Below are 23,580 nucleotides of genomic sequence, written 5' to 3'. Positions count from 1 at the left end.
GGAGGGCCATTAGGAGGGCTGCCACAGTACATCACAGATCACCAGCCCCACTGTCAAGAGTTAGTTGCTGCCAGTCCATGTTGAGAGAGAGAGAGGGTGCCTCAAGATGGAAGTCCCCTCTGAAGAGCTTTTAACAAGAGTGAAAGTTATATTGGTCACTGCTGACACACTGCTACTGTGACCACCTCAGAGTTGCAGCCACGGGTCCTGCTGCAGGAATCTACCTCCATCCTTTCGCCGGGATTCAACCTTAGAGGGCTGCTGACTGGAATTTCCTTATTGTGTCCTTAATAGGCCCTTTATTGGCTTTAAATGGCTACCTGCTGCTTGCAGGTGATACATGGGTTGGTGTCAGAACATTGGGGGCCTGTCTACCTCTGGTCCCACCTCTAGGCTGTTTAAAAGTTTGACCCTCGGAGTCACTGTAATGACCAAATGGGTGTCCAATCTTTTACAGAAAGTCATACTTCATGGCACAAAACAGTCAGCACTGCTAGTTGTACACTTAGTACATGACATAAAAATTCCTAATAATTCAGTTCACCATTTAAATGATGGGCACAGACGGACAAGGTCTCAGTGTGGACATGCCCAGTATTGGGTTGCCAACTCTGAAAGGCCAGGAATCTATCGGATTCACCATTAATCTCCCAGTGGCTTTTAAAAGCAATGCAGGAGATTTTAAAAGGCAAAGGGTTCACTTTTACCTCTCCTTGCACCTGTCGCTAGGAAAAGAACAAGCAAGTTGATGACATGAACATAAATCCAGAGTGATAGTGTTAGGAATTTATACCTCCAAGGACTACATGCTTCTTTAAAAACTGAAAGGCCATTGAATTATTTGGACACTCTCCTGAGTTTTTTTTTTAAAAGGCTGCAAGTTCACTTCAGCCTGTGAGCAAGCTGTTTTTTCCAATAAATCACATTACTTCAGCTAGATGGCCAGCAAGACACCTGGTGAGATAAGAGTTATTTTGTTTACTTGAATTGAAGTAAAAAAAACTGCTGTTGTCAGGCTGTAGGCTCCTGCTGATTGGCTGAAAACACCTCTGAAGTTCTGAACACACTGAAGTTCTCTCTGAACATTTTACTTTGAACTCAATGTGTACATGCGCCTTGGAAGCAAACTGTGAAGGAAGACTGCTTCACTTTCTCCCCCTCTCTCTCTGTTTCTCTCCCTCTTTCTCCCTATATTGCCTGCAGTCCAGAGTGGAGTGTTCACCTTCAGCCAGAAAATGCTCATCTCATTACTGAAAGCCAGCGAAGCTGCAACAAGCGAGAGTTAATAAAGACAGTGTTTCACTGAAGATCCATCCAAAGAGACTTCCAGATAATTACTGTGGCCAGCGCTCTGTCAAATCGATAAAGTCAAGACCTTTTCGAACTTCATCCTTTTTAAAAAAAAAGTGTTTCCTTACACCAGCCTCTGCAGAGACCTTATTTGTCTTGTCCTTGTGTGTGCACGTGTCTGTGTGGGATATTTTAAAAAGAGATAAATTGTTACATTGCCGGATTACAAACTGTATATTAATCAGTTTTGCAACTTGCTTTAAAAAAAAAGGTCAGTTTCGTAATAAATCAATTATTCCGAGTTTATTGAAAGAAGCCTGGTTAAAGTCTCTTTTATCCTGGGTCTAGCAGTAGCGAAGGTAAAACAACTGGCTATTTTGTTAAGGGAATTAAACATTTACACTTATGGTGCAACCTGCGGAGTAGTGGGGCTAGAGAAACTGCGCACTCCTCCCATCCTGGTCATCACATAGATAGATGGCTCATCCAGGGACTGAAATGTGGACAATGGATGATTGGACACTGATTAATATTAATTGGTAAAGGATAAAAGGGTAGATACCAGGTTTCTTATACATTGGTAAACTAAAGTAGCTTTGAAAGTTGCTACAACTTTTCTGGGAATAGAAAATGTAACAGTAGATTCTGTGAAATCCTTGACTAACTCTAAACTGAGAGAGTTAACAGATAAATTGAAGGTAGAAATAAAAGCAGGATCTCGTAAGGATGATATGATTAATTACCCAAAATTCAGACCTAAAAGGAGAGAGTCCTGGAGTTAGTGCATAACAGCTAGACATAGCTAAGATGCAGTTGCAAATGAAGCAGCTAGTGATAGTGAAAGGAGAGATGAAAAAACTCAAACTGGAGTAAAAAGAGCAAAGGAAATGAAAAAATTTGAACAGGGAAGAGCAGAAAAAGAAAATGAAAGAGCATTTAAGCAGTTAGAACTGGAATTTCAGGCAAGAGCGAAGGAACAAGAAAGAGAATACTAGTTTTAAAGGCTGAAATTTTTTTTAAAAAGGCCTCAGATGCTGACGAAAGTTTTGATGATGGAAAAAACTACCTCCAAACCAGAGGCCAGTGGGGAGATGTTTAAATTTGAATAAGCCCTTCCAAAGTTTGAGGAAAGGAATATAGAGGCATTTTCATTTTGTTTGAGAAAGTAGCTGGGCAAATGGAGTGGCCAAAAGAAAACTGGAAAGTAGTTTGGTGGGCTGAGTTCATGAGATTTATGCATCACTTTTGGAAGAGGTTTCTATGGGTTATGATGCAGTAAAAAAAGTTATTCTTAGTGCTTTTGAGTTGGTCCCTGAGGCATATAGGCAGAAGTTCCAAAACATAAGGAAACAGCCTGAGTAGACATATATTGAATTTGAGAGGGTAAAGCAAAGCAATTTTGACTGTTGGATATGGGCATTAAAGGTAAGTGCCACATAAGAAGCTCTTAGGGACATAATTCTCCTAGAAGAATTTAAAAATTCACTTTCTCCAGCAGTTAGGACCCATGTCAAAGACCGGAGGGTTACAACAGTTAGTCATGCAGCAGAGATGGCTGACGATGAGCTGGTCCATAAATCCAAATCCTTTTTCCATTACCCCCACAAACCAGAGAAGGATAGAAAGGGGGAGGGTGAAAGGAAGGCAAGTAGCCACACAAGGGAAGGGACAATTGGGAATGCCCCAGGAACTTGTACTCTGACAGTAAAGGAACATGCTGAGGGTAGAGGTGATATTCCAAGGCCTAATTGTTTCCATTGTAATAAGTGGGACACCTTCGTGGAGACTGCTGGAAGTTGGGCGGGAAATCCATGGGGCTTATTGGGGTACATCAGGGTGATTCAGAAAGAAAGAGCCCCAACTGAAATTACAACAGATCAAGTTGTAGCATTAACTACAGCTGTGAGTCCGAATGTGAACATTGCTGTTCAGGGGCGGTGACTAAGGTGCATGAGGGTTATAAAGAATTTTTGCGAGAGGAAAAGTAATCCCTTATCCCTCAAATGAGACAGCTAAACCTATAATTATATTAAGAGATACAGGAGCCACTCACCAAACACTTTAGCTGGAAAAAGGTATAACTTTTCCACCAGAGAGCGCATTGAAAGCCGAAATTTTAATAAATGTTATTGGCGGGGAGAATATACCCGGGTGCGCTTGGAGTGTGACCAAACACCTGGGACAGTGATGATAGGGGTTGTCCAGAAGTTACCTGTAGACAGAGTTGACTCCTGGGAAATAATTTAGCCGGAGTGAAGGTAGCAGCTTCTCCCATAATTATGGAAAGCCCAAGTGAGGTTAAAGATACGGAGCATTTACAGGAAAAGGTTCCAGAAATTTTTCCTTCCTGTGTGACGACCTAAGCAATAGCGTAAACAAAGTCCATTATCGGAAGTCAAAGTGGCACCGTAGACACCTACTTGGTTAGCGGAAACTTTCTTTAAAGACTTGGATAAGCCAAAAAAGATGTTTAGCAAATCTTCTCTAATCGAGGCTCAACAAGCTGCTCCAGAGTTAAGTAAGGTAGCACAATTAGCTCAAACTGAAGCTGGTGGAGTTCCAGCATGTTATGATGTTAAAAGGGGGATTTTGATGAGGGAGTAGAGACCTCCTCACAGACCTGCAGATGAAGATTGTATGATTGTTCATCAGATAGTGGTGCCACCCAAATATCGTAAAGAGAAATAACAGATAGCACTTGACAGGACATGTAGGGATACAGAAAACTCAGGCTTGGATAAACCAACAGTCTTACTAGCCAAGTGTTCACAAGGACCTGGTGCAGTTTTGTAAAACGTGCCGTATGTGCCAGATGGTGGGAAAACCACAACCTACAATCAAACCAGCACCCTTAATTCCTATACCTGTTTTTGGGGAACCATTTAGTAGGGTATTAGTAGACCTGCGTGGGACTGTTACCAAAAACAAAAGTGGGACACCAGTATATCCTTCCTATTATGGATATGATAACTCAATTTCCAGAGGCCATCCCTTTGAGAACAATTACGGCTAAGGTAGTGGTAGAGAAGTTAACCCAATTCTTTACTTGATATGGATTATGATGGAGATCCAGTCGGATCAAGGTTCCAATTTTACAGCCTTGCTGTGGCGTCTCCTCCCAGCGGATGCAGTGAGCCATTTAAATCTCTACTCAGTTTGGCGGGACCTTAATATCCCACCGGGCGGGAATGGCCGTAAAATCCTGGCCTATATCTAAAATCTTTGAAAACACAATGAGTAGTTTGGGTAGAGAACAGTAGTTTGGGTACAGAACAGTTAAAGTCCACGGCATATCATCCACAGACACAGGGAGCTTTAGAGAGGTACCACTGAACTCTCAAAACAATTACTAAAGTATATTGTCATGAATATCCCCATGTTTGATACAAAGGACTGGACTGGACTTTATTTTATTTGCTACCCGAGACTCACCGAATGAATCTACCGGTTTTAGTCCTTCTGAATTAATTTATGGACAAAAGATAAGAGGTTCTCTGAAATTAATCAAAGAAAAATTTTTTAGGACAGAGCGGTGAATCCTGTATGCTAGATTATGTGTCCGTGTTCCAGGAGTGGTTCATGGGAGCCTGCAAGAGGCTCAAGATATTTTAACATTTCACAAACGCAAATGAAGAAATGGGCAGATAAGCAAGCTGAGACGCCAACATTTCAACCAGGGGGTGAAGTGTTAGTGTTATTGCCTTTAAAGGAGGAACCTCTGAAAGCACAATTCAGTAATCGGTAAAGTAAATAATTTGAGAGACACCCCAGATCATAGGAAAAATAATCAGCTGTTGTCATATCAATAGGTTAAAATGATACCATCCTAGGGAGGAGGATAAGAAGGAGCAGGTATGTCAGGTAGTAAGGAAGTGGAGGACAAAAGAGACACTGAGAGTGAGGCAGAAGACTTAGACAGTTCACTAATTGAACCTTCTATTATCCAAAACAAAAACAGAATTACCTGGAAAAACTCAGCAGGTCTGGCAGCATCGGTGGAGAAGAAATCAGTTAATCAGTTCTATTATCCAGTTAGCTAACACTGAAATATTAGGGCAGTTAGACAACGTATTCTCATACTTAGAGGTAGGACAAGAAGAATATATATTGAGGTTAGTTATAGATTTTAAAGGAATCTGTAGGGATAAGCCAGGGTGTTCAACATTAGCCACGCATGGTATGAACGTAGGGAAATCTTCTCCTTTAAAACAATATCCTTATCAGTTAAGCCCGAAGAAACAGGCTCGGGTAAAAGCAGAAATTCAATATATGTTGGAAAATCACCTAACTGAATCTAGTCAAAGCAATTGGAGTTCTCCTATAGTGTTAGTGCCTAAACCTGATGGATCAACAAGATCCTGCATAGATTACAGAAAGGTTAATGCAATATCAAAAACAGACTCCTACCCAACCCCTCGTTTAGAAGATTGTACTGACAAGATTGGCAGTGCCACGTTCCTTACTAAGATAGATTTATTGAAAGGGTGCTGGCAAGTGCTTTTAACATGGTGCGCTAAGGACATATTGGCTTTTGTCACACCAAATGCTATACCAATACTGAGTAATGTCATTCAGGCTAAAAAATGCTCCAGCCCATTTTCAAAGACTAATGAATCAAGTTATAACCAGTGTTCCTAACTGTGTGGTTTACATATGGACGATGTATTGATTTACAGCAACATTGGAAAGATAATTCAAAACAACTGGAAGCCCTATTTAAACAATTACAGTCAGCAGATCTCATCTTAAACCTGGCCAAGAGTGATTTTGCAAAAGCGCAAGTAACTTATCTTGGGCATATCGTAGGGTAAGGACAGTGTGTTGCCAAGTGAAAGTACAGGCTTTGGTAGAATTTCCTGCCCCCTAAAACTAAATGTGAAATCATGAGATTTTTGGGGATGTGCAGCTTCTATCATAAGTTTTTGCCAAGCATTACCATAATAGCTGCTTCATTAACAGATTTATTGCAAAAGGCGGCAAATGTAGTATGGTCAAGAGACGTGTCCGGCCCATCTCCCGTGCATCCGCCCTCACACCTTCTTCTCCCTCCCAGAAACATGATAGAGTCCCCCTTGTCCTCACTTATCACCCCATCAGCCTCCGCATTCAAAGGATCATCCTCCGCCATTTCCGCCAACTCCAGCATGATGCCACCACCAAACACATCTTCCCTTCACCCCCCCGGTGGCATTCCGCAGGGATCGTTCCCTCCGGGACACCCTGGTCCACTCTTCCATCACCCCCTACACCTCAACCCCCTCCCACGGCACCTTCCCATGCAACCGCATAAAGTGCAACACCTGCCCCTTTACTTCCCCTCTCCTCACCGTCCAAGGGCCCAAACACTCCTTTCAAGTGAAGCAGCATTTCACGCACTTCCCTCAATTTAGTCTACTGCATTCGTTGCTCCCAATGTGGTTTCCTCTACATTGGAGGGACCAAACGCAGACTGGGTGACCGCTTTGCAGAACACCTTTGGTCTGTCCGCAAGCATTACCCAGACCTCCCTGTCGCTTGCCATTTCAACACTCCACCCTGCTCTCATGCCCACATGTCCGTCCTTGGCTTGCTGCATTGTTCCAGTGAAGCTCAACCCCATCTGGAGGAACAGCACCTCATCTTCCGACTAGGCACTTTACAGCCTTCCGGACTGAATATTGAGTTCAACAATTTTAGATCATGAACTCTCTCCTCCATCCCCACCCCCTTTCCGTTTATCCCCGCCCTCCCACCTTTTTTTTTCCCCAATAATGTATATAGATTTTTCTTTTCCCACCTACTTCCATTATTTTTAAATGTATTTCCATCCATTGTTTTATCTCTACCTTTTAGCCTTTTTTGATTCCTTCACCCCACCCCACCCCCACTAGGGCTATCTGTACCTTGCTCGTCCTGCTTTCTACCCTTAATTACACATTCCTTAGATAATAACACTACCTTCAACACCTTTGTCCTTTTGTCTGTGACATCTTTTGGTTATCTCCATCTATCACTGGCCCTCTATCCAGCTCTACTTGTCCCACCCCCCCTTAAACCAGCTTATATTTCATCTCTCTTCTATTTTTACTTAGTTCTGTTGAAGGGTCATTCGGACTCGAATCGTTAACTGTGCTCCCCTTCGCAGATGCTGCCAGACCTGCTGAGTTTTTCCAGGTATTTTTGTTTTTGTTTTGGATTTCCAGCATCCGCAGTTTTTTTGCTTTTATCATTTGCATTGAAAGCTGGTGAAGCTGTGATAAGCAAGCGTTAATAAAGACAGTGTTTCACTGAAGATCCATCTGAAGAAACTTCCAGATAATTACTGTGACCAGCGCTCTGTCAGATTGACAGAGTCAGGACCATTTTGAACTTTATCCTATATTTTAAAAAGTGTTCCCTTACACCAACCTCTGCAGAGACCTTATTTGTCTTGTCCTTTGTTTTGTATGCATGTGCATGTCTGTGGATTTTTTTTAAAAAGGGATAGCTAGTTATATTTTCACATTACAAATTTTATGTTAACCAGTTTTGGAACTTGTTTTTAAAAAAAAAGATTTTGTTTCAGAATAAATCAATTATTCCGAGTTTATTAAAAGAAGCCTGGTTAAAGTCTCCTTTATTCTGGGTTTAGCAGTAGCGAAGGTAAACAATTAGCCATTTTGGTGAGAGAATTAAACATTTATACTTATGATGTGACTTGTGGAGTAGTAGGGCTAGAGAATCTGCGCATTCCTCCCATCCTGGTCCTACCAATAGAATTGTCTCCCTACATTACCTTGGGAAAGGTATACATTTCTAAAGCTATATAATTCACCTCACTCGGTTCTTAGAAAATCTCAGATCAGTAAACGTGACCAAGATTCAAGGTTGCACAGCGGCATTGAGCTCACCAGCAATACCCAGGCCAGGCCGACACAGCAAGCCACAGTTCTGAGCTGCCTTTGTGCTGTTTATGCTGTCCTCAGGTTGTGATGTGTCCCTTGGAGCTGTTTGTGCGCTGAACACTTCCGGGTTCTGCAAATGGTGTTAGGGTGGAGTGTGCGGGACTCATGTGGTTTGTGCCATAAGCATGGATGCAAAATTAAAATAGTTAAATATCGACATTTCATACACATCTCAATTCAAGTGGATCTGTTGGAGGTGAGACAGACAGATAGAGCAGTCTGTATCCGTGCAGAGGTCTGTCTGCCAGTTAAAGGCGCTGGTTTAATTATTCATATCACTGAACTGGGAGGACTTTTGTAAAGTTTAGCACCCCATGAATTGCAGCTGTTGCCAAATCTAGTACATTATTAACTCAGTCAACGCAGTGTAAGTGCTGTTTTGTTTGTTTTCTTCTAATCTTGGGGCCTTGAACACAGCTCGTGTTGGAAGCCAGAATTAAATATATAAAGTCCCCAAGGCGGTTGTTGTGGGGGAGAGAAAGGAGAAACCACAAAGAGAAATAAATGTCAAAAAACTGAATTTGAGTGAGGGGCCAAGGGAAGTGGGGTGAGGTGGCGAGGTGGATGAGAAATTGGGCCAGTGAAGGAATTCGCCCGCTCGCGGCACACTTCCGGCTTTCTGTGACGTCATTTCCGCCGATGTCTCTTGGAATATGTCCAACCCTACCCCCAGTATGGAGCCTTGCCTGTCAGGAGCAGGCATCAGGGAATCACAGGCTCGGTCGGTATCCCTTGATTTAGCATTCAAAGGGACAGAAAGTCAAGTCGTTCATGTCCTCAATTTCCCTGATAAGCTTTCCCAATGGGAATAAACATTCTTCCTTCCCCAGCACCCAATCCCTCAACGGCAGGCTGGGCTGTCTGGCCCATGATCATTTAAGTGGCGAAAACAAAAAAGAAAATTAAAATATATGGTGTCTTTCATAATCTCAGGACGTCCCAAACTGCTTTACAACCAATGGAATACTTTTGAAGTGCAGTCACTGTTATAGGAACCATGGCAATAAATTTGTGCTCATCAAGTTCCCACAAACAGCAATGTGATGATGACCAGATCATTTGTTTTTGTGATCTTGATTGAGGGATAAATATTGGCCAAGAAGCAGGGCAGAGATAAAGTGGTCGTCTTCAAAATAGTGCCATGGGATCTTTTAGGTAGCCAGTGCCTCAGTTTAATACCGCATCCAAAAGACAGTGGGTGAAATCGTCCCAGATTTGTACTAAGTGCGGTAGCGGACAGGTAAAATGACGTTTTACCCGCCAGCCGCAATGGCAGTTTCTCATGCCGTACCGTCCCAATCCCGCCCCATTAATTATGCATTCCCAGGAAACGCGCTGTTTCCATTGTGGGCAGGCTCCAATTTGCCTGCCACATCATCACCTTGCCACTTCAACACGCTGGGCGCCACATTTAAAGTACAGCTGCGCGCACACCTCTCAGTGCTTCCAGCCCAGGGCTGCGGCAAAGAAGATATGGTCCCGAAAGGGAAGAAGACTGCAGTCCTCAGGTTGTGACGCGTCCCTTGGAGCACATTTTGGACGTTGTGGAGGCCGCAGGAGGGGCAGCAACATTACCACATTACCACTCCAGTTTGGTAGGTGATGGCAGCGGAGATCAGTGCCAATGCTGCACAGAAGAGGTTGGCCTTCCAATTCAGATATAGGAGGAACTATCTCATCCATGCCGCCAGGGTAAGGCCACCAGCTCATCACTCTAAACTCACACACTCACAAGCTCATCACACATTCACTGGTATCTCACTCACTGCCAGCACAAGGGACATCACCACTCCACTCTTTCACACACACCCTCGCATCTCCATCTGGCCTCATCTGCCCTGGAGACTTTCTCCTCAACCCTTACCACCTTGAGGGCACTTGTACAGATCAACTTGTGCCCCCACACACATCCTGGGATACCCTCTTTCTCAGTACAGCCCTCACCCTGCAGCCTCTTCCCTTGCCTGACGCCACTTCTCCCCTTTCCCCAAGCCCTAGGCCTGCATGTATGCAAAGCCACCCCCACCTTATGGCTGGTCCGGTAGGTAGAGACCTGCCCATGAGCCCCCTAAAAGTGCTGTGGTGTTGTCTGCGAAGCCTGGCACTGATGACTGCGAATGCTGCCCGAAGCAAGGTAAGCAAACAAACCTTTAAGTCCCAAACGAAGTGCAGCTCACCAAGTGCACGTCACTTGTGTGCAGTTGTGAAACACGTAGGTGTGCAATCACACCGACGTGGGCGGACAATCCAGCCGGGGTGGGTTGGGGATGAGTCTGGCAGGCTAGCCTTATAATGACATGCAGCTGTATTACAATGAGGTTCCTGATGTCCGACGGCGGGAAACGCGGCCCATCAACGGACTGAGAGGACGATCACAAACTGGTTCCACGATGTCGTGAAACTGATTTTTGGCCTTCTTGCCATATTACCCGCCCACACCGCCAATCACGTCCGACGCCAGCGGGCACAAACAATTTCACCCAGTGTCTCCGAGCAGGCAGCACCTTCACCTTACTGCACTGGAATGCCGGCCTAGATCTTTGTGTTCTACCCCCTGGAGTGGGACTTAAAACCACAACCTTCTGATTGAGGAGGCAAGAGTGCTGTCCTTGAGCCATGGCTGACTATCATTAGGCCCTGCTGTTCCAGTGAAATCCTGCCAACCCCGGTGCCAGTGGAAGGAGAGCTGCAGAATGTACTAGGGCAGCAGATGAAACCTTCTGAATATCAACCCTGGAATCTGTGGATTATTATAATTTAATGCACAAACACAGTGCTTTACCAGCACAACCAAGGTGAATGATTCAAGTCGCTGCCAACACACTGACATTTATCACCCACAGCATGAGTAGATGATTTCTCACTTGTGGATCCTGTTCCCAGTAAACAACTCTCAATTCTGAAAATGAGCAGGACTACTCATGCTGCTAAGCTTGGGATTTAGCAGGGATGCGCCATATGTAACTGGAACTTAACAAGCTTAACTTCAAAACAAAAACAGAATTACCTGGAAAAACTCAGCGGGTCTGGCAGCATCGGCGGAGAAGAAATCAGTTAACGTTTCGAGCCTTCATGGCCCTTCGGCAGAACTGGAGCATAGTTAGAAGAAGGGAGAAATATAAATTGGTTTAAGGTGGGTGGGTGGGGGGGGGGGGAGAGACACATTGAGGGTGTGGTGTGGTGATTGTGGAGATGAGCAGATAATCAAAAGATGTCAGAGACAAAAGGGTCAAAGGTGGTGGTATTTGTCTGAGAAAAGTGCTAATTAAGAATGGAAGACAGGATATTCAAAGTACAGCTCTAGTGGGGGTGGGGTGGAAAGACTAAAGGTTTTAGTTTTAGATTTAAAAATAATGGAAATAGGTGGGGAAAGAAGAATCTATATAGATTATTGAAAAAAAAAGCGGGGGGGGGGAGGGGGGGAAAGAAACGGGGTGGGGATGGGGGGAGGGGGAGTTTAAGATCTAAAGTTGTTGAATTCAATATTCAGCCCGGAGGGCTGTAAAGTGCCTAGTCGGAAGATGAGGTGCTGTTCCTCCAGTTTGCGTTGGGCTTCACTGGAACAATGCAGCAAGCCAAGGACAGACATGTTGGCAAGAGAACAGGGTGGAGTGTTAAAATGGCAAGCGACAGGGAGGTTTGGGTCTTTCTTGCGGACAGACTGCAGGTGTTCCGCAAAACGGTCGCCCAGTTTGCGTTTGGTCTCTTAACTTCATGGCTGTGAACACTCTCCCTCCTCTCAAGTTCAACTTGAAAGAGCATTCACAGGAGTACTTTGGGAAAGAGTAAAGACTCATGTACACTTCATTTTACTTTTACATAATTTGATCAAAATCTTTCCTCCTAGTATAACCTGGCAGGGAATGAATTAAGCAGGGATAATACCATATAATTCAAAGTGTAAATAAAAGCAAAATATTGCGGATGCTGGAAATCTGAAACAAAAACAGAAACTGCTGGAAATACTCAGCAAGTCCGGCAGCATCTGTGGAAAGAGAAACTAACATTTCGAGTTCAACATGACTCTTCTTCAGAACTGAAGAAACGTAGAAGTAAAGTGGGTTTTATGTCTTAAAGGGGGGAGGGAAAGGAAGAACAAAAGGGAAGATCTGGGATATGGTAGAGGGCAGGAGAGATTAACATAACATGAAAACTAAGAAATAGAAGGAGTAGGCCATATGGTCCCTCAAGCCTGCCACGCCATTCAATAAGATCATGGCTGTTCTGCTCCAGGCCTCAACTCCTCTTTTGCGCCAGCTCTTCATAACCCTCAACTCCCCGATGTTTTAAAAATCTATCTACTCCCTCTTTAAATACTTTCAGTGATCTAGCCTCCACAACTCTGTGGGGTACAGAATTCTAGACATTCACTACCCTTTTGGGAGAAGAAATTCCTTCTCATCTCAGTTTTAAATGAGTGTCTCCTTATTCTGTAACTATGTCCCCTAGTTCAAGATTCCCCCACTAGTGGAAACATCTTTTCAAAATCTACCCTGTCAAGCCCCCTCAGAATTTTGCACATTTCAATTAGATCCCTCCTCACTCTTCTAAACTCTAATGAATAAAGGCCTAACCTGTTTAGCCGTTCTTGATAAGTCAACCCCTTCATCCAGGAGTCAGCCTAGTGAATCTCTTTTGGACTGCCTCCAATGCCAGTAAATCCTTTCTTAAAAACAGGGACCAAAACTGTACACGGTATTCCAGATGCACCCTCACCAACACCCTGTACAGTTGTAACAACACTTCCCTACTTTTAAACTCCAACTCCCTAGCAATACAGGCCAAAATTCCATTTGCCTTCTTAATCACTTGTTGCACCTGCATGCTAACATTTTGTGTTTTATGCACAAGAACACCAGATCCCTCTGTGCCGCACTTCTTTGGAGTCTCTCTCCATTTAATTAATAGTCTGCCTTTTGATTTTTCCTACCAAAGTGCATGACTTCACATTTCCCTACATTAAACTCCATCTGCCAAGTTTTGCCCACTCACTCAGCCTGTCTATAACCGCTTGCAGATTCCTTATGTCCTCATCACAACATGCCCTCCCAGCTATTTTTGTATCGTCAGCAAATCTGGATACATTACACTCTGCCCCCTCCTCCAAATCATTAATATAGACAGTAAATAACTGAGGCCCTAGGACAGATCCTTGTGGCACTCCACTAGTTACGTCTTTCCAACCTGAAAAAGGCCCATTAATCCCGACTCTGTCTTCTGTGTGTTAACCAATCCTCAATCTATGCTAATACATTAGCCCCAATACCGTAAGCACCTACCTTGTGCAATAACCTTTTATGTGGCACCTTATCGAATGCCTTCTGGAAATCCAAATACACATCTATTGGTTCCCCTTTATCAACTCTGCTTGTTATATCCTCAAAGAACCCTAGCAAATTTGTCAAACATTGTATCCCTTTCACAAAACCATGTTGACTCTGTTTGATTTTGTTAAGCTTTTCTAAACTTTTTCTTCCTTAATAATGGGCTCTAGCATTTTCCCAATGACAGATGTTAGGCTGACTGGCCTATAGTTTCCTGCTTTTTGTCTCCCTCCATTCTTGAACAGGGACGTCACATTAGCAGTTTTCCAATCCGCTGGGACCCTCCCGGAATCCAGTGAGTTCTGGAATATTTTGGCCAATGCCTCCACCAACTCTGCAGCTATTTCCTTTAAAACCGTTGGATGCAGGCCATCAGGTCCTGGCGACTTGTCTGTCTTTAGTCCCATTAGTTTGTCAAATGCTTTGTCCCTCATGATAGAGTCTTACAAGATCTTTCCTCCCATTAGCTCGTTGCTTATCTGATACCTTTGGGATGTTTATAGTGTCCTCCACTGTGAAGACCTATGCAAAATATTGGTTTAAATTATCTGCCATTTCCCTCTTCCCCGTTATCAATTCTTCAATTGCATCCTCCAAGGGTCCCACGCTCACTTTAGCCACTCTTTCTTTTTATATACCCGTAGAAGCTCTTGCTGTTTGTTTTTATACTTCTTGCCAATTTACTTTCATAATCAGTTTTCTTCCTCTTAATTAGCTTATTAGTCATCAGCTGCCGGTTCCTAAAAATTCCCAATCCTCTGGCCTACCACTAGTTTTCGCCACTTTGTATGTCTTAGTTTTTGATTGGATACTTTCCTTGACCACCTTTGTTAACCACGGGTGGTTCATCCTTCTCATCGAGTCCTTCTTTTTGACTGGGATAAATTTTTGCTTAGCATTATGAAATATCTGCTTAAATGTCTTCCCCTTAGTCTATTTTCCCAGCCTGCTTTAGACAACTCTTTCTTCATACCTCTGTAATTGCCCTATTTAAATTGAGGACACTGGTTTGAGACCCGAGTTGCTCGCCGTCAAACTGAATTTGAAATTCTATCATGTTGTGATCGCTACCCCCCAGAGGATCCTTAACTATGATATCTCTTATTAAACCACCTCATTACACATTACTAGATCTAAAATAGCCTGTTCCCGGGTAGGTTCTGCAATGTGCTGCTCTAAGAAACAAATCGCAAATTCGTCTTCCATGATACCCCTGCCAATTGGACTTGTCTAGTCAATATGCAGATTAAAATCACCCACGACAATTGTAGCACTCTTCTTACACGCCGCCATTATTTCCCGTTTTATACTTTGTCCTACAGTGAGGCAACTCTTCGGGGGCCTACAGACAACTCCCACCCGTGACTTCTTCCCTTTGCTATTCTTTATTTCTACCCAAACTGATTCCACATCATGATCTATTGCACCTATATCACTGCTCACCGCCACACTGATACCTTCCTTTATTAACAAAGCTACCCCACCTCCTTTTCCTTTTTGTCTATTTTTCCGGAACATGGAATACCCTTGAATATTGAGTTCCCAGTCTTGGTCACCCTGTGACCACATCTCTGTAATAGCTATCAAGTCATAGTCATTTATTTCTATTTGTGCCGTCAACTCATCAATCTTGTTACAAGTGCTGCGTGCATTCAGATAAAGAGCCTTAAACTTTGAATTTTTACCATTATTACTCATTCTGGTTCTGACTTCTGCTGCACTCTTCTGCTTATATTTTCTGCCCCTTCCTGTAACACTGATTATCGCTCGCCTCTTCACTGCACCTCTGCTCTCTCGTTTCTTTTTGATTTTTAAACTTCTCTTCAATCGAACCTTCCCCCCACTAATTAGTTTAAAGTCCTATCTAATTAAATGACAAAGATGTCATGGAAGGCAAAGGGAGTGGTAATGGTTCTAGGAAAGAAACAAAGCATTTGTCCAGAGTGTGTGTGAATAGCAGAATAATGAACAGCTCTGCCCAAACATGGACAAGAATTTTTCCCCGTCCGGTGGAAGGGGGGAGGGTTTGAGCGGGAACAAGAGCGCGTGGGTGCGCAGCCGTCATTTTACTTGGGTGGGCCGATTAAGGCCCGTCCAGCGTGATGCGCACCTGGTAGCGCTGAGTGCTCCCTGTGTGGGCGGGGGAGGAGGCTGAGTCGGGGCCTGTGCTCTTTCGCACATGCACGTGAAAGAGCGCAGACATCTCCCTGAGGCACAATTTTTAAGACGTACCCTCATGTGACAGTGTCACATGAGCTGGGACATGTCAATGAACTTTAATAAGACCTTTTATTCAATTTATAAATGCTTCATGAAGCCTCATCCAGCCCGTGGATGAGGTTTCATGATAAATGCGAAGGCCGCCTGGGCTCTTTGCCTGCCCGCCAACCTTAAGGTTGGATGGGCAGCTCTGTTGATTATTTTAATTAGTTTTTAAATGGTCTTAATAGGCCTTTGAGTTTGGCGGGCGCACAGCCGACTCCGGTGTGTGCCCGCCGAACTGAAGATCGGAATGACGCGCGGTGATGTCAGGACGCACACCCAACGTCACAAAGGATCATTTTGCGAGTCGGCGAGCAAGGCCCACCCCCGCACGACGACCCAAAGATTCTGGCCATGAAAAACAAGGTTCATACCAGCACATGTCAAAAAAAAATTAAAATGGGAGACGGAGTTCATGTTTGAACATTGTTGAAATTAACGTCAAGTCCAAAGGCTTAATCAGAAGATGAGGTGCTGCTCCTCGAGCTTGCACTGAGCTTCACTGGAACACTGCAGTAGACCGAGGACTCTGATTCTCAAAGGAACCCAGTGCACTTGGTATCAACTGGTTGACTTATTTAACTCTTCCCCCCTCCCTGATCCTCCACTTTCTCCTTCAGCCAGAATCATGGATAGTTTCCACAGTGAATTTCTTCCTGGCTACTGATCATCAGAATAGTATCTCTGCTGAGGGTCAATCAACTGACCTCCTACTGCACGCTGCCCCACACAGTAAAGAAACCAAGAATTGGGCTAATACACACCAGCCGATGCAGAAGAATAAAGCACTGTTGTGGAGGTAAAGAATATAACTTGCGAGGTTTAGAAACTGCAGTGTGTGATATTCTGATGTGCAAGTTGCTTGAAATGTCTGACATTACTTGGTCCACTATTATAACTAGACTGCTAACTTGGGAGGGAGGGAGGGGACATAATTGTGATACCTGTAGGTGCAATTATCTTATTGTAAATAGTATCCTGGTCAATAATCAAGAATAATTGTGAAAATTCTTCAATAATAACACAATTTTGTTTTATCTGAAACAAAAACATAAACAGAAACAGAAATACCTGGAAAAACTCAGCAGGTCTGGCAGCATCGGCGGAGAAGAGCACAGTTGACGTTTCGAGTCCTCATGACCCTTCAACAGAACTAAGTAAAAATAGGAAAGGGGTGAAATATAAGCTGGTTTAAGGGGCGGGGGGGTTGTTGGGACAAGCAGCCAGTGATAGGAGGAGATAACCAAAAGATGTCACAGACAAAGGAACAAAGAGGTGTTGAAGGTGGTGATATTATCTAAAGGAATGTGCTAATTAAGAGTAGAGAGCAGGACAAGCAAGGTACAGATAGCTCTAGTGGGTGAAATAATACTAAAAGGGCATAAAAGGTAGAGATAAACAAAGAGCAATGTGCTTTTCTCTGCCGATGCTGCCAGACCTGCTGAGTTTTTCCAGGTATTTCAGTTTCTGTTTTTGTTTTGGATTTCCAGCATCCGCAGTTTTTTGTTTTTATCTCTTTGTTTTATCTGCATTTAAGCACAGACAAAGAATTGCTGAGCAGCAGCCTTTACATAGAGCTAGGTGTCAGCCTTGGCTCAGCAGGTAGCACATATGCCTCAGACAAAAATTGTAGCATCAAATCTCACTAGGGTTGCCAACTGAGGTTAAATGCATTTCTGAAGGTTTCATCATATGACTTGCTCTTGTGCTCATCCATTAGTCAGCCAATACATCCATCCTTCTGATGCATTGCCTTCCTATGCCAATTGGAAAGCAAAAAGACTCATTACACAATTGGACGATGCTTGGCTGTCAGCCAAACAGCCTTTGCCCCTCGATTGAAATGTTCAAAGATAATGACAAACAAACCCAATCTTTTTTGATGACCTGATGGTTTTTCTGCAGGTGGAATAATTCAGGCTGAAACTCCAGCACTGTCAGAGATGCTGTTTTTAGGATAAGACATTAAACCTTCTCAGGTAAATGTTAGAGATCCTAATCACTATTTTGGAGAATGGCAGGGGAGTTCTACCCAATGTCCTGGCCAATATTCATCCCTCAACCAACAGCCTATCCAATCATTATCACATTGCTGCTTGCTGGACCTTGCAGTGTACAAATTGGCTGCCACGTTTCCTACAGCACAACTTTAAATGTGCTTAATTGGCTTTAAGGCATTTTGGGATGTCCCAAGGTTGTGAAAGGTGCTAAATAAAAACAGGTTTCATCCTTGGCTGCACTAGACCAAGAAACAGCAGTCCTTGCAAATATGGTCCACCAACAATCCCAATTTGGCTTCCTTTGGATAACTTTTTCTCTTCACAATGACAACTCATCCCTGGCATTTCGCCCTTTGTTATCATACAGCTTGAAATTTAAAATGGCAGCTCATTTTTTGGAAGGAGGGGCCAGGGGAAGTGAAAGATTTAGGTTTTGCCCATCAATGTGCAGTATTTTCACTGACATCATTAAAATGAAAAACAAAACCATGTCCCATTTCTTCTTTTGCAACAATGGTTACTTTTCACTCCTACAACGAATGAGGGGGTCACACTCCATGGGTGGAATTTTCCGGCCCCTCCAGCCAGCGGGATCTTCCAGTCCGCCAAAGTCAATGGAGTTTTGAACGGCTCGCCACATTTTCCAGCCACACCTCCACCGCAAGGGGGCCATGAAATTCCAACCCAAGTTGTAAAAATGATTTCTAAGGTGCAAATACTCATCTTCTGAACATTAGTTAAATAACTGTCTGGTTCTAACTCCACCCACTAGAGAACTGCATTGATCTGCCATTTAAATTAAGATCTCCTCTTGTATGTAGTCTTTCACTCCCCAGAGCTTTGCCTTTTAATTAAATAGAGTCATGTTTCAAAGAGCAGGCTGATGGCTAATTCAATAATCCACAGGCTTTGAGCATTGGTTGGGAGTCGAATATTGGAATTTACCAATTCTTTGTCTGATCGACAAGGGGTAATTCAAATAACTCAGTTGGTAGCACTTCATCTCTGAGTCAAAAGGCTGCGAGTTGAATTCCCATTCCAGAAAAGTGAGTACAAAAATCTAGGCTGGCATTCTCATGCAATACTTGTGCTTCAGTGCAGGAAGTTCAGTCTTTTGGACGAGATGTTAAACCAAGGCCCTGTCAGGTGAATGAAAAAGGTTCCATGGCACTATTCTGAAGAAGAGCAATGAAGTTCTTTCTGGTGTCCTGGCCATATATTTATCCCATGTCTATCACTAAATGCCACATATCCTACATTCCAACATACAAATTAGGAGCAGGGGTAGGCCACTCGACCCCTCGAGCCTGATCTGCCATTCAGTAAGGTCATAGCTGATCTGACTGTAACCTCCACTCCACATTCCTGCCTACCCCTGATAACCTTTCACCCCCTTGTTTATCAAGAATCTATCTAGCTCTGCCTTAAAAATATTCAAGCTCTCTGCTTCCACCAGCTTTTCAGGAAGAGAATTCCAAGGACTCAAGACCCTCAGGAAAAAATTTCTCCTCATCTGTCTTAAATGAGTGACCCCTTATTTTTAAACAGTGACCCCTAGTTCTAGATTCTCCCACACAAGGAACCATCCTCTCCACATCCACTCTGTCAAGACCCTCAGGATCTTAAAAGCTTCAATCAAATTGTCTCTTACTCTTCTAAACTCCAGTGGATACAAGCCTAACCTGTCTAACCTTTCCTCATCAGACAACCTGTCAATTTCTGGTATTAGTCTAGTAAACTTTCTCTGAACTGCTTCTAACACATTTACATCCTTCCTTAAATAAGGAGACCAGTACTGTACACAATACTCCAGATGTGGTCTCACCAGTACTTCCCTGCTTTTGTAATCAATTCTGCTCACAATAAATGATAACAGTCTATTAGCTTTCCTAATTACTTGCTGTACCTGCATACTAGCCTTTCGTGATTCATGCACTAGGACACCCAGATCCCTCTGAATCTCAAGGATCTGCAACCTCTCACCATTTAGATAATCTTTTTTATTCTTCCTGCCAAAATGGACAATGTCACATTTGCCCACATTATACTTCATTTGCCAGATCTTTGCCCAATCATTTAGCCTGTCTACGTCACTTTGTAGCCTCCTTACGTTCTCTTCACACCTTGCTTTCCTACCTACCTTTGTGTCGTCAGCAAATTTAGCAGCCATACCTATGGTGCCTTCATCCAAGTCATTTATATAAATCGTGAAAGGTTGAGGCCCCAGCACTGATCCCTGTGGCACACCATTCGTCACAACCCGCCGACCAGAAAAAGACCGATTTATGGCTACCCTCTGTTTCCTGTAAACTAGCCAATCTTCTATCCACGCCAATATGTTACCCACTACACCATGAATTTTTATTTTCTGCAATAACCTTTGATGATCACAGTTCAAAAATACTTCACCGGCTGTGAAACACTTTGGGATGTCTTGTGGTTATGAAAAGTGCCATAGAAATACAAGTGGACCGTTTTTTTCCCTGTGTATATTCAGATACTGAATATAAAGAGTGCAGAATGTGGAATTCTTTGCCGCAGAATGCCATTGAAACATGGAAGTTTAATAGGGATTTAGGTTGTTGCTTAAAAAGAAATAATCATGTTAAAGCGGAAGAGTAGAATTAGACTACATGTCTCATGTGGAAAAAGAATCAGCATAAATTTAATCCATTAAGTTATGTAAATGCTGCATGAAGCTGAATGGATACTTACAGCCTTATTCCACAAGAGCCCAGTGGTGTGATACTCCTTGATGTAGGCCTGAAGCTCTGTCCAAATACTGAGGAATGATTTGACCCATTCTACATGTCTCTTGTCACTGCAGGTGAATAAAGATTTAAAAGAACATCAACACCAAACAATGTTGAGATTCACTCGTTGCAAAGCTATTTACCATGAAACTGCAGCAGTTAGTTTCACTTTTCACACTAAACAAAACATCTAAACCATCCCAGATAATGAGACTAATGTTCAAATTCCTGGCACAGGAAAATGTTTCAAAAGCATAATCATGTTGGAGGTGCACTTCAATGGGGGGAAAAGAAAGCTATTTTTCTTCAGAATGGCCCTGATCCTGAAGCAATCACACTCAAGCACAGTGCAGGCACTTTCAGAAGGGCAGGGAAATATTTGGAAGAGAAAGATTAGCCAGGGGGAAAAAATGGCAAGATAAGCTGGATGTGTTGGATGCTTATGCAAGCAAAAGCAGAACGGATTTTTCCAACAGGGCAGTACAGCATGTATACTGATGGAGTACTTTCTATTGGGCTGTAGGTTGTGGAATCCTGGGCCTCCATACCATGAGATACCATATCTTTGTACACCAGACAACTGCCAAAAGAAAAACAGTGATAGTGGGGCAGGGATGGGTGGGATGTGGGGCAAGTGTTGGTACACCTCAATTCCCAAGAACAAAGCATTTTTTCCTTTTCAATGGTAATCTCTTCGCAATGGAAGTAAGATGGCAGTGGACCGAAGAAGTACAAGGACAGAAAGCAGAACAACACAAAGGAATAAGGAGAGAAGAGAGGAAAATACAAGCGCTGTAGGCCTGAGACGGGCTGGTTAACTGGACCACACAGACCGCTGCAGTTATTGGCTCCATGGATCTTGCCCATTTGTTGATAACAGCTATTTGTGGGTAGCTAAAATATTGAGGCCAATAATTTCAGCTCTTATGGCCTAGAAGATTTTTTTGCAGCTTGGAAGCCTAGAGTTGTATGACGTGTGCTATGGCCTTGGTTAGAATATTGATCTTTCACCTCTGGGACCCAGGACTGATTTAGTAATGTCTGTTACTGGTGGGGAACCTTAACCTCTCTCTTTTCCCCTGCCACCCCCACCACCCAACCCCATGCATATCAAGGGATCAGAGGTATATAGTTCAGGATTTTCCCTCCATGGATTGGATGGAATGGTTCCTACTTGCTCACAGTAATGAGGGACCAAAGTGAGCAGAGTTTGGAAAGATTTAGTCTGCTTTCTGAAGGCCAAAGGCATTACTCTGGTGCAGGTTGGGGTGGAATGGATATATTTGTTTTTGAGGCTATGTACCCATACTCACCTAACGCACCCAGACACACCGACAAAGTTGGTGGGAATCAACACACCAGTTAAAGGCCAGCCAAAATATAACTTACTAGAAACCTCACTGTTTCCTTATGCCTGACAGAAGATTCCTGACTGACTTGGACGCTAGACAGGGAGACCTTGAAATGCCCGAGAATGCAAACCTTCGCCTTTGAGAAGTGTTGACCTGTTCAATGTAAAGGCATGTGGAAGATGATAACATACAAGGCTGATATTTGGATGATTTTCTTTTGAAGGGTCAATAGTGTAAGGACAGGTGGTGGAGGACCTCAAGTGCTTCATGGCCATTGCTATTCGAAACAATCCTCAGATTGTATGGTCTCCAGCCTCGAAAGCTACTTATTTGGAATTTGCCTGAAACTTTCCCATAGTGCTCCTCCTCTCTGGAAGGCTTTGATTCATACTTTGATGTAGCTCAACAGGAATAAGCAGCGTTTCTCTTCACTCATGGAGCCATTTGCCAGTGAAAGTCCAATCCTTCACTCAACATCCACACATATATACCAGGCTGCAGGGGTACGATCCCCAGTTGAATCTTTTCCCTCCGCCCCGACCCTCGCCTAGTCTAATGATACAGAGATAAGACACCAAGGACAGAATTCAATCCAGATGATGGGGGGATCACCCTCCAACTGGAGAGCCGGCGAGAGCCCTGCATCACCTCTATGGGGAAGGTCCATTGTATTAAGTGCCAACTAACTTAAGAGGCCAGTGACAGGCCTTTCCCAGGATCAAGAACCCCGCCCCCTAAGAGCCACCAGCCAGAGGATAGTACCTCTCCATCGCAGGCAGTGTCACTGGGAGCTGCAGTAGCTGCCGCCAATGCACCCACCACAGGCTTAGGATCATCGAAGGACCACTGGTGAGTAAGGGTGGGATGGGGGGTCACAGGAAAGGGTCGCTGATTGAGGTGGGGGTGGGGCAGAGAGGGGGCAGAGGAAAGGGCAAGGAGATGGCTTTCAGCAGGCCCCCCAATTCCACTTCTACTTCCTGATGCTGGATCCCTCGATCAGGCACTGAATGCCTGATGAGGGACTCTGCTGACAGCCTGCAAGCAAACTCTCCATGTGGTGAGTGACTCACTTGCTGCAGGTTGAATACCAGCAGAGGTGGGATGAGGCCCTTAAGTGGGCATTAAAAGGGCCTCAATTTGCGTCAGGGCAGGAAGGCTGTCTTCTGGTTCCCAAAAGTTAGAAATAATCACTCTTTAGGCTCAAATTGATAGGACTTCAGCAAGTGTATTTTTTGCTGCCATGTGACTGGTCGACTGATACATTGTTTCTTGGCACATGACTGCAGTGCGACAGTGAGTGTGGCACCCCAGGATATATATTTGCATAATAATTAATTTCTAGCTCTTTACAAACAATATAACATCCCTGTATCTGTAAAAAATATTGTACATAATGCCTCTATATCAATATAACTGTTCCAATCATTAATTTTTTCTTTCCAAACTGTAGATTAACAATCGACTTCTATAAAAACACTGAACACCTTTAGATTCTGTTATAGCATAGCTTTCTTTTCTTACAACATTATTCACAATATTGTTTAGGTATTAGGATGTTATGCCTCCATCTTTTAGACTTGGCAGTTCCTCAGAGGTGGTTTGGCATGCTGCACGGGTGATGTTGCTCCTGATATTATAGCAGCCTTGCTTGATGTTGCTAATGTTGTGTCACTTGC

General features: G+C 43.6%; 1 protein-coding gene across 2 annotated transcripts in view; it reads right to left on the bottom strand.

Annotated features, from left to right (window-relative positions):
* cap2 (cyclase associated actin cytoskeleton regulatory protein 2) overlaps nt 1-23,580 on the bottom strand; it is a 245,818-nt gene that overhangs the window by 53,328 nt on the left and 168,910 nt on the right. For both annotated transcript variants that reach the window (XM_078539281.1, XM_078539280.1), the window contains exon 7: nt 20,515-20,620. In XM_078539281.1, coding sequence (XP_078395407.1) covers nt 20,515-20,620 — 106 coding nt within the window. The remainder of the gene's footprint in view (nt 1-20,514; nt 20,621-23,580) is intronic.

Source organism: Cetorhinus maximus, chromosome 3 (assembly GCF_964194155.1).
Source record: "Cetorhinus maximus chromosome 3, sCetMax3.hap1.1, whole genome shotgun sequence".
Lineage (NCBI taxonomy): Eukaryota > Metazoa > Chordata > Chondrichthyes > Lamniformes > Cetorhinidae > Cetorhinus > Cetorhinus maximus.
This window is presented reverse-complemented; position numbering and strand designations above follow the sequence as displayed.